Consider the following 12,592-nt stretch of genomic DNA (forward strand, 5'->3'; position numbering starts at 1 on the left):
GAAGTTGTCGTCCAGACCAGCTGTAGGTTGATGAAAAATCTAGAAAAGTCATCTCTAAAATCAGCAGGAAATCCACGGACCTCAGCATCAAACAGGGTCGCTAAGTGGTCAGATTTATCCTAACCATGAAAAGGATTTATCTCGTACAATGGGGGGCACCGTGCAAATTAGCTTGATAAGACTAATAAATCAGATCCCCAGAAAGGATAATCTCCTTTAAAGATCAAAAATCAGCTTTTAAGACTTATTTGTGTGTTCTTGAACTTTCAAAGTTAACTTTTAGTTCAAGATTAATGAGATCAAGACTAACTTGTAGTACTTGACCATTTAAACTAGTTACATGAAATTAAAGTGCAAGAATGAAGAAGTAAACTAAGTAAACATGTAATTTGTTCATGGTTGTTCATGCTTTTAAAGATTCAAACCAAAGTTTGATCTTTAAGAAAGTAAACTTGAAGTTTACTTTATGAATCACAAGTATGATTTTAATCAACACATGAACTTGCAATCTTTAAAGAAAGTATATGTAGAACATAACTAGTAAGTTAAGTTCTTGTGTGTTCTTGAAGATACAAGATAAAAGAAGAATCAAACTAGAAAGTTTATTCTTGTAACATGTAAGTAAGTAACAACAATTAACAAAGACAAGTAGTCAAACAATAATCAAGAACAAGTAATAAATAACAAATGATGATGATGAATGATTTATGGTTTCGGTTTTGGTTAAAGAAAAAGAGAAGAAATGCTTCAAGTCACCTACAAAGAAGAAAAAAAACCTTGAAAGAAAATGAGAGAAAGTTGGAAGTGTTTTGTGTGTGTTTGAATGGGAGAAATCTAGCAAGTGGAGTAATGAAAAAATGAAAGCCAAAAAACCCATCTAAAAGGCCTAGGGCCGTCGGCCAGCTGCAAGGGGAGGGAGAGGGGTAAGGTTTGTTGGTTACAAGCATGCAAAGAGGTTAAAAGTTGGTTAATAGAATGGGTTACATGGGAATTAAGAGCAACTAGATTCCAATTCTTTCAAACTAACAAGTTACACTTAAAATGATACTTACAAGTATTACTTACATATCTAGATGGGCTAATTAGTTCAACTAAGGAGTGTAGGGTGGGCTTTATAAGCCCATGTTTAATTAAAAGCCCAAGTTGTGTGTAATTAACAAATGAATCCAAATGAAGCCCATGTAACTAACTAATCACCATAGTTAATTAAAATAATTAATAAAACTAATCATGAATGTAAATAATATCTAAAAATATTATTCGTGTAAGTCTCGGGTGTCACAAAGACGTTTCGGGCAATTAAAGTCAAGTACGTTTAGTCATGGTAACATGTAAATGTAATAACATACATTCGTTAAATCACAAGTATTAATAATAACAATTATTAATAAATAAATGTTGGAAAAATCCAGGGTCGTTACAGTAGAACTTTTGACTAATGAATCCTACAATATTAGAAACTTATAAATTGATTAATAAATCCAAACAAAACATGTATATGATTGCATCCCCATATATTTAGTTACGAACCTGCAATTAAAAAAGTTAGAATAAAAGAACCTGTAAAACATGAATAAAAGTTTGTAGATACGCTACAAATTAGAAAAGCCTAAAATAATGGAAACGTTAAATTCCTTTACTACCCATGTTCTCATTTTTTTAAATAGGTGAGAATGTTCTCATGCGATCACTACCCTATATATATATATATATATATATATATATATATATATATATATATATATATATATATATATATACACGTATAATAAACAACTCAAACTAACTACATCATATAGATGGTTCCGTCCTTTTTTACGAGATTTTTTCGACGTTAAAAACGTGCATGCCATTAGGTATACAAGGTACTACTCACGTGTATCCATACATATCCGTAACAACACATTTTTAATTCTGTAAACACATAGCACTACGTTAAATATGAATATGCAACCCGAAAAACTCCACTGCATTACGCGGGCCGATCCGGTTCTAGTTATAACTAATACAGTTATAATAATAGTAATAATGATAATGATATTATACTTTTGTGGATATGTTATTTGATTATCTTGCTTTTTTGAATATGGTTGTATATGTTAATTCATTATTAACCATTATTATTATTATTAATTACTATATTCACTATTAGATAAAATTCATGAATAGTACTAAGGGCGTTTTCGTCTTTTCACTTTCTTTCTTTTTCTTTCCCTTTTTCCCCTTTTCAAAAAGCCCCCGCACTTTGTTCGTAATTTAAAATTGACCCCCCACACAGGGGGTAAAGTGTCAAATCAATATTTTTATAAAAAATCTTAACTAAACTCCACTCAAATATTCAACGGCTCATATCTTCTCGCCCGCAACGAGTTAAATTTTTCGGACACCATCATTAAGCTCGAAATAATTTTCCGAACACAATGTCACTAACTATACGCAAAACGGACCCTTTTTAAAAAACGCTAAATATTTGAGTCCACCTTTCATACACGTTGATTTTTTCCTCTCGGACTCCGTACCTATTTTCATCTATTAACAACATATACATATGGGTCTTATTATTTTTAAAAAAATTTATTTAGTAATTTTTTTGATATTACTCAGTAAATATTCTATTCTTAAATCATACGGAGTGTTAATATAAGCTAACGAGTTAATTGCGTTAAATTTTAAAAAGTCAACAACTCCATAACGAAACGCGGAAATACACATATATTGTTAATTTAAGATAACATCTAAATCTTTGACGGGTTATACCTTTTCGTTCGACTCGAGTTGCGCTTCAACGACATCATCGTTAGCCACAAAATAATTTTGCAAAATAAACATAAAAAAAATACATTGGAAACCGAACCCCGGCGCGAAGCGAGGGCTGAAAAACTAGTTAATTCTATAAATCATAATGATATCTAATCTAAAACACAACCACTTTACAAGTAAAAGTAATAATTTAATTAATTAATAATCATTATTAACGAAAACACTTTAGCCGCTAAAATTGTTTTCATACATAAAATTCACCAGGTAAACAACAAAAAAACAAGAAAATGACAAATCACTTGCGTATAACGTATTCTTATTTGAACACGGTAGTGAATAGTGAATCATCATTTAACCTCTAGCTAGCTCGGATATGAATTCATCAATATCTTTGTCCGAGCTCCCACCTACACCAACAGCATCTTTAGCCAAATCCTTCCATTTTGAACCATTCATCCGAGCCATTTTGCCTCTCTCGCCTTCTATAATCTCTTTTATACAAGACATTATATTGTCTCGTCTCATTATCCCCTTCTCGTCTGCCTTAACTCTCACTCCGACGCTCCAAATATCCTCTAACCACTTAGCATTCGTTAATTGATCCGTCCATTGAGGCATACATACAACCGGTACACCTAAACTTATTGTTTCAAGAGTCGAATTAAATCCACAATGTGTAACAAAGCATCCTATCGACTCGTGTGATAATACATCTAGTTGTTTACACCATGACACGATTAAACCCTTTTCGGTTTTCATATTTTCCTTAAATCCTTTTGAAAGCCTTTCCTCTTCATCAGCCCTAACAACCCATAAGAAATTTGCATTGCTATTCATTAAACCCCAAGCAAGTTCTTCCATTTGTTCGTGTTGAAGTTGTGCAAAGCTCCCAAACGCCACATAAACTACTGATCCCTTTGGTTTATCGTTAAGCCAGTTCATGCATACGTTGTGATCTGTTTCCAACAAATTGATTCCATAATCTTTATCGTCTTCAAGTCGTTTGTCAAGGTACATTGATGGAAGCGTTGGACCGATTACCTTCACGGGCCACATCTTTTTCATCCACTCTATCACCTAAATCAACAATGAAGCTTAGGATTTAATATATTCATATATTACGAGGTCATGAGAAAATTGTTATAGATAGACAGAGATGAAAAAAGTAAAGAAAGTGATCATTGAGGCTTATAAGGGTAATCTATAAGGGTAATCTGAATAAAAAAAATCTTATTCATTCACCTGTATTAACGTTTATAAGTTTCAAAATTGTAGAAGATACTTGTCTATGCAAGTGTATATTATCTAGTGAACAAACATCAAAAAAGTCATTAGCTTCAATTTTCAAAATACTTAGAACCCTCAATTAACTTCAATTGTCTTAAAGGGCACTGTGTGATACTGTTAGGTTTATAACCCTTTTCACGGGTACCCTCAACCTTGTTAGCAATAATAGTTCGAATCAATACGAACCTCTTCCTCGAGTTTGTAGAAAGTATTTGTCAACACCCAACGTGCTTTAACGATATTGTTAAATTGATTAAACAGAATTTTGGACCAAGCGGGGTCTCCATGACTGTGTACAAAAGATGGTGTTTCCCAGTATTCGAGCAGGGGCAATCCAGGAACCGAAATGCTTGAACGCAACGGGACAGATATCAAACCCTTATGAACATGATAATATATGTTGTTCACAGAACAAGCTTGAGTAAAAAAAGAACCACCTTTAATTCCAAACTCTAAGGCAACATCTAAAGCCCAAGTAAATAATGAATCATAAATAATTGCATCAATTATAGTCCCTTCACTTTGAAGCTTCTTGATCATATCACCTAACGATTTCGACCCGACTTCATGGAACGTTTTAAGGTAGGATTCGTAGCTATCGGCACTTGTATAACCACTTTCATCAAAACCGTCAGATATTTTTTCGATATCAATGGTGGTGGTGGAGGAGGAAAGAATAGACTTTGAAACAAAATATGTGGTTACAAGTGTTATTTTGACACCTTTGGATACTAAACGTTTGCCAAATTGTATTATAGGGTTCATGTGGCTTTGAGAAGGGAAGGGAAAGAGTAAAACATGTGGTGTTATTTTGGTGTTATGTTGTTCTGCCATATTTGAGCTTGATAGAATTAGCTAATAGATTGTGATGATTGCAACTATGATTGTTTAAGTTCAAGATATATGTAGGTGGGGTGATTAATACGCCACTGTTAGTGTCACGCGTGTGGGATTTATGTCTATATCGTTTAAAAGATTTTATTCATTGAATCATCATTACAATTACAATTATATATTTGATTTAACATTTAACATGCATATATCGAGTTCCATGTGTGCCACATGTATTATACATTATTACCATTTTCACATAATTTTCACATAGTAGACTTTAAAACATTGTGTTGTACGAATAGTAAGAATAACTTTGTAGAATTAACTAAGTTTATCAAACAATTATTATTGTTATTAGCTATAGACGAAATAGTCTCAATAGTATGATATGTATATGTTACAAATATGTATACCTGATTGTGATCATACGTTGCCGTCATTTACATATAAATGATAACATTAATGACTACAAGTATTGTCATACTTATAATCACGCTCAATCCATTCATTGAGCTTGTGAGTTGCATGGCTAGATAAAAGTAAAGTAAAAATTAGTTTACACGCTCAATCCATTTATTGTCATGTTTAACTTTTCAATTTTTTTTTTTTAAAGTTTGACTTAATATATTTTTATTTGTGCTATAATATATTTGATGCAAATTATATGAATGGATTCAGTTTTAAAATGTGTTTTCATTGGTATAACTTTTATTAAATATTATATAATAAAAATAAAAATATTTAAAGTTAAAGTTGTGCAAAAAAGACTTAAAAAGTCAAAATAGGACAATAATTTTGAGTGCTAAATTTATGATGTTTTCATGTTTATTTGATGATAATGTTGATTTTGATGTTAGAGTGCTAAATTGGAGCTTTATGGTTAGAATTATCGATAAATTTCAGTTTTTAAGTGTCAAAACAGGCCAATTGTGACCAGCATGCACTAGCTGTGATGCATCCCCCAAGATGCGGCACATCGCCTTTGTTTTCAGCTCAGAAGTTGAACGAAAGTTAAAGATTCGACGTGACACTACATAAGGTGGTGCATCTCCTTCACACGCACATAAGGATGCGGCACATCCTTAGAAATGCGGCACATCCCTAGAGATGATATAACACCCCGCCAAATTCCATTTAACGGCGTGTTAATCATGGGTCCCACAGTAACGGTTACACCCTATATATGAGACGTTTCAAAAGCATTCGCATTCTATTTTATTAAAAACATTTGACTATAAAAACACTAGTCAACAAATGTAAGAAATATTATTGTGATCGTAACCATAAACCGATAGTATTAAGTATAATTGCGAATTGTATATGTGACAATATCTTATTAAAAGAAAACATGATGCCTCCACAACAAAACCATGCACCAAGTAGCAATCATGTAACATCCCGTTTTTCCGTACATGTCTAAAGGTACATATTTAATCGTTTGTACGCTTACAACTCTTTCATTATATGATGAAATAATTTGTGTTAGTTGATGTGTGAATATATATATATATATATATATATATATATATATATATATATATATATATATATATATATATATATATATATATATATATATATATATATATATATATATATGTGTATATATATATATATTTAGAATATAAGCATATATAAGTATATGCAAGGACTTTTGTTGATGTTAAGTCTTGCGAGACTTAAAGATGAAGTTTAGACGTGTATAGAAAGCGAGAACGAAGCGTACAAGTCAAATAATTAATTGTTAGTTTGTTGCCGAGAAACTGGTCAGGCCACGCCTAATGGCGCGCCGCGATGACCATTGCCGCGCCGCGGCACCTCAAGCAAAATAAAGTTAGAAGGCATGCTAAGAAGGGTCGATTTTTCCTTTATATGTCACGCCGCGGAGAAGAAGGTCGCGCCGCGACAAATAACTAGAATCTGAGTCAGGATGAGTTTAAACAACTCACATTTTTACATTGTTCGTCGCGCCGCGAGAAAAGAAGTCGTGCCGCGACATTGCTGGCAGTCTGATGCCGAATTCAGCTTTTAAAAAAGTGGGGTTCAAGGGCAAATTCGTTTTTTTACGTGTAGATCTGATGGGAGCACTTAATCTCCACCACTTATCCATATTATTCATTTATTTTCCATTTTTCTTCTCCATTTACTCTCAAAACATAAAACCCAATTGATTTCTAAGTGAGATTTGAGAGTGAAGATTTCTGAATCAATCCTTGGAGCAAGAATTAAAGTCGTTCTCCTCGTTCTTAGCTATGAGTGGATAGTGTTGGTAAGTCTTAACTCCGTATTTTTAGTTTTAGTTAATTTATGGCTAGGGTTTGGCCATTAGAGGCTTGTAAGATCCATTTGGGGGTTAAATGGGTGAACTTGGGTTATGTTGATGTAAGGAAAGCCCAAATGACTATAACCTAGGGTTTGGTCTTGTGAATTGAGGTTGTAAGTGTCAAATGCTGTTGTTAGTCACTATTACACTTTTAAATTGATGAAAGAATTGTTAATGAGTTAAGTTTGACTTGATTTGTGAGTCCAAGTGTTAAAATGGGTCAAATGGGTAATGTTGACCTAGTTTGGGTGGAATGGGTATGAAGTACCCTAAGCTTGTGTTAGTTAAAGTTAGTAGACTATAAATCGCTAGCTTTAGTGATTGAATAAGAATCTTGGCCATTTATGGGCGGTTTTGGTGTAGTTGAGCTATTTAATGCAAATTAGGTCATTAAATGCTCAAGTGTAAGTATGGTGGTTGGTTCCACAAGTTGCGTATTGAATGTGTACTTAATGTATTAGGTACTTTGCTTTGAAGTTTTCGGAAGTGCATAATCATCATCTTGGTGTTAAGGTGAGTGGAATAATTATGCGTGTACGTATATAATGTATTTATTTGTGTGGAATGAATGTGGAATTGTCGCGGTGTTTAAGACACCACATTCTAAGTAACAAGTAGTATTTTCACGGTGTTCAAGACGCTACTCATTGTTTTGATTGACATATGGTATCGTCGCGGTGTTCAAGACGCCACATTGTCATGGGAGTGGAATTGTCGTGGTGTTCAAGACACCACTCATTGTTTTTGATTGACCTGTGGAATCGTCGCGGTGTTCAAGATGCCACATTGTCATGGGGGTGAGTTAGTCGCGGTGTTCAAGACATAACCCGGAGGATTAGTGATTACGTGGTGTTTAAGTAACACTAATGGATGTTATGAACTCCGACGGTCTTTTACGAGTACCGTTCCCTTGTACGATTGGTTAACCATGGTTGTGTGAATTGTATTTAGCATATTAAATTGTGAACTATATGCTATTAATATGCTAACTTATGCTAGCTCGTGTGATTGGAAGTTTAGTTATTATACTTACGATGGTATGTTTATTTATATTGCTAGCATGTATGCGGTAAATGCGTAAGTGATTGCAAGTAAGTAGGTTGTATATGTATTCGTATAATTGTTGCACTCACTAAGCATTAGCTTACCCCCTCGTTGTTTATCTTTTAGATGCTGGTGCGGATAGGGGAAAAGGGGTTGTTGGGCACTAGGTGTCCCTTGGTGATGCTTGTTGAAGCTTTTGAAGTTGGCCTAGTGTTTTGGGTAGTTTAGCCCCAAACCATGCTCGAAGTGTTGTTTGGTTTAAAACTATCATTTATGAATGGGTCAAACTTGTATTACATTTGTTAAGGGCCTTCGTGCCGTTTGTAAACATTTAACTTGTGATGTTGTTTAATGGGTTATATGTAACCGTTTAATTTTGGCGCCAATGGTTTATCATTTAAAAAAAAAAAATTATCGTATGGAATACGGGTTGGGTTGTTTCAAGTGGTATCAGAGCATGGTCTAAGAGATTTAGGCGACTTGAGATAAGTGCCTAGACTTAGACTTTATTATGTGCGTGCTTATTGCGGGACTTGTAGGACTTCGGGTCGGATCGGGTTTGGTTAGTGCATAGGTTTATGTGAACTAACCTTGCGCTATTTGTTTTTTGTGGTAATTGCAATCATCAAGCGAGATGGACGTTGTACTAGTGAGTTAATGCGATATGCTCGCGTAGTAATGACTAGCTACCATTATTACGGGTGCAAATCGTGTCAAACAAGCGATGTACGATGATTGTTGAGCAAGATGGGGCGGTAAGGTGTATATGTGTATATATGCGTGTCATGTCATTTCACTCGTTGTTTAACCCCTTTCGTTTTATAAAATGAAGATGAGAAATGGACACGACACCGAAAATGGGGGCACGAGCGAGGACCCTGAATTCACGGCCAAGGTTGAGGCCATTTTGAAAAGTCATCATGCATCTTTCCTAGAAGATGTTAAGAAGATATTCCTAGATACGATTGACGAGCAATTCGTCAACGTAGTAAAGGAGTAAATTAAAGTTGTCCTTCAAGAGGACAATGTTGGAAGACGAGACTTTTTCTATAAAAATTTCAAAGATGCTCAACCACCTACTTTTGAGGGCGAACGGGATCCACTTAAGAGTGCCCGATGGATCTCCGATATGGAGGGGGCTTTTCGTACTTGCGAATGCCCGCTTGATAAAAAGACAAGGTATGGTTGTAGCATGTTGAGAGGTGACGCTAAATTGTGGTGGGATGCGAAAATCCAAGTTTATTGTGAAGAACAATGCATGGAATTCACTTGGGATGAATTCAAGGCGGAATTTTTCGATGAATACCGAACTTCGACCGATCTTACAAGGCTTAAGGACGAATTACATTCCTTGAGGCAAGGGTCGATGGATTTGAACACCCTCAAATCCGTTTTCTTGTCCAAGACCCAATTTTTCCCGGAGTATGTCGGGAATGATAAAATGTTGAAGGAAGACTTCTATCGCATCTTGAATGATAGTGTAAGTAACTAGAGGGGGGGTGAATAGTTACTTAGTACGATTTTAACAATTTTTCGATTGATCACCAAATTCGATTTTACTTTGATCAACCAATTTAACTCAAACTTGATGTGTGTGGTGTATATGTTCAAAATGATAAATGAAGTAATGTAAAGAACATAGACACAAGGATTTATAGTGGTTCGGGTGGATGTTAACTAATCCACCTTAATCCACTCCCCGATTACACTAATCGGAATTTGTCGCTTCACTAAGCACTTTTCTCCAAACCCGGTGGAGATCCGATTTACAAGTCTTCAATCTTCTTTAGTAGACAACAAACCTAATCTTTCTATCCCTTCGAAAGATCAACTCTAACCTAGATCAACTTGTCTTCACCTTGGACAAGTATTAATCTCCAAATAAGATTAATCAACTTCCTAAGTCCCTTTAAGGAAGTAGGTCACTAAGCTAGCCTATGCTTCCACTAATTGAAGTTACAAGACTTATACACTCTGCAATGATGATCCTAACACAATACTAGGACATACATTACATTAAGTAAACTCACAAGATAAATGAATTTGATTAGTAAGTTTACAACAACCCAATTCTATATCTATAAGATCATAGAATCTTCTCTTGCTTGATCACATTTGAGTAGTAATTGATTGTAATAACCCGGAAATTTTCGACCAAATTTAAACCTTAAACTCTATATGTTTCCGACACGATAAGCAAAAACCTTAATGTTGAGTCTAGAAAGCTTAAAATCTATATTCGGATAACTAGATACCCTTTGATCTCCGACGAGTTCCGACGATTCACGAACAATTGTGTGTAAATAAATATGTATAAATTGTTATATTATTATTACTAATATTATTAACATTAATAATATTAATAATATTAAAAGTATTATTATGACTAATATATTTATTAATTTTTTTTTAATATCATAAGAAGACAATTTATTACGCGGATTCGGTTATAAATCGAAATCACTTTTTAAATTCTTTATTCATTTTCCTGTTTACCTGTGATTCAATGTCGACTTCTTTATATAACCATTCGTCGTCATCTAATTGGTTGAATCAATTGAATTATTATAATAAGGTTTTCATATTAATTCTCACGATTCACTGAGACGTTTTACAATATATACATAATACTTCACTAACTCAACTCTATATATATATATATATATATATATATATATATATATATATATATATATATATATATATATATATATATATATATATATATATATATCTATATAGAATTACATAATAATATTGACATTGTAAATCCAAAACCCACTTCACCATATCACTTCACCATACTACTTCATCATCTATCCTTCACCATCGCGACTTCTGCTATGGTTGTCATTTACTTCCTGTTTCAAACAGACCTAGACTAAACACCACGATTACCATCGCCTGACAACCTCACAACACCACCAAAGCCACCACCGGAGCACCACCCTCCCCACCGTTGTCCAACAACTACCACAATACCACTTCACCATAACCATCCTAGACAATCATATCAACCCCACAACTCATCAAACACCATTCTTGTTTCTACTTCAAACCACAATACACCACCATTCCATCGTGAACCGACACCACCTTCCCACTCACACTTCTTTATCTTTGTTTTCTTTTAACCATCAACACCACCGTAGCTATGCTGCATTTGTTATTTGTATCCATGTCTGCAAACCTTCACCATAAGAATCACCACACTCGGCCACCCTTAAAATCACCACTTCCACCAATTCTTTTCGTTGCTATAATTATATTTTTCCTGTTTCAGCTGCAAACCCAACCCATTAGATTGTTTATGTTATTCATAGTTCCCGTTATCTTCATCTTCACCAAACCATCTCATCTTCATCACTCACGAAAACTCTCTCTCTCATCTCTCTCTCTACCATCGTGAATTAATACCCGTTTAACCACTCAACAATATTACTTTTTGTTTGTTTTTATGCTGCCATCCTTGTTTCATCGAAACCCATTGTCATTAGATCATCTATTTGATTGAAACCCAAGAACCCAGAACACAATCACAATTATCCTTTTCAAACCTACTTTCCTATTCGAAACTTAAACCGAACACCAACTAAACTGCTTCCTCCTGTTTTGTTTCTATCTCAACGAGTTACAGTTCCCATGCTTCTGTTTCTGTTCAGCGAAAAAGATGATTGAATGATGATGGGATGTTTGTTATTATCGATTATTAAAGAGAAGAAAAGGGGCCGACAATTGCTATTGCGTTTGATACTTTAAAAAAAAAGAAATAAATAAATAAACAGATAAGAAAACGTTGGCTGCTTGACTTATTTGATCGACAAAACATAAGCTTAATTGCTGCTGTGATCCAATAGGCATAGTAATGGACTTAATTTAAATAATAATTGGGCCGTGATTTGTTGAGTTTCATCTAATGGACTGTTAATTGATTATTTGGACTTGGGCCGGGATTCTCAGTTGGGCTGCTGTGTGCACCTCGTGACCCAACTCAGGTTCTACTAGGCTGCGAACAATTTTTGGATGTTTATGGGACTGGAACGAGACCGTGAATGATATTAGATGAAGATGATGATAACATAATTAGGGTTATAAACTTTTAGTTTGGGTTTTAAAACATAAATGTAAGAACGGATGGATGGTTAAGGCGTGTGTTGGGTATTCGAGAGGTCTTAGGTTCGATCCCTACTGATGGCGTTCTTTTCTTTTTAAAGTCTACTTACATGAGGTAGTTATTATTAGTACTAATTATTAGTATTATCATTATTATCATAATGACTCTTATCATTTAAATTATTAAGTATTAAGACTAATATTAGAATTATCATTATTATTAAACTTATC

General features: G+C 34.2%; 1 protein-coding gene across 1 annotated transcript; it reads right to left on the reverse strand.

Annotated features, from left to right (window-relative positions):
- Positions 1-3,111: 3,111 nt before the first annotated feature.
- LOC139901724 (UDP-glycosyltransferase 74G1-like) lies at positions 3,112-4,881 on the reverse strand. Its single transcript, XM_071884402.1, has 2 exons — positions 4,234-4,881; positions 3,112-3,837 (listed from the first exon to the last, which is right to left on the reverse strand). The coding sequence occupies exons 1-2, from the start codon at positions 4,879-4,881 to the stop codon at positions 3,112-3,114; spliced, it is 1,374 nt and encodes a 457-aa protein (XP_071740503.1).
- Positions 4,882-12,592: the final 7,711 nt, after the last annotated feature.

This window comes from Rutidosis leptorrhynchoides, chromosome 3 (genome assembly GCF_046630445.1).
Source record: "Rutidosis leptorrhynchoides isolate AG116_Rl617_1_P2 chromosome 3, CSIRO_AGI_Rlap_v1, whole genome shotgun sequence".
Lineage (NCBI taxonomy): Eukaryota > Viridiplantae > Streptophyta > Magnoliopsida > Asterales > Asteraceae > Rutidosis > Rutidosis leptorrhynchoides.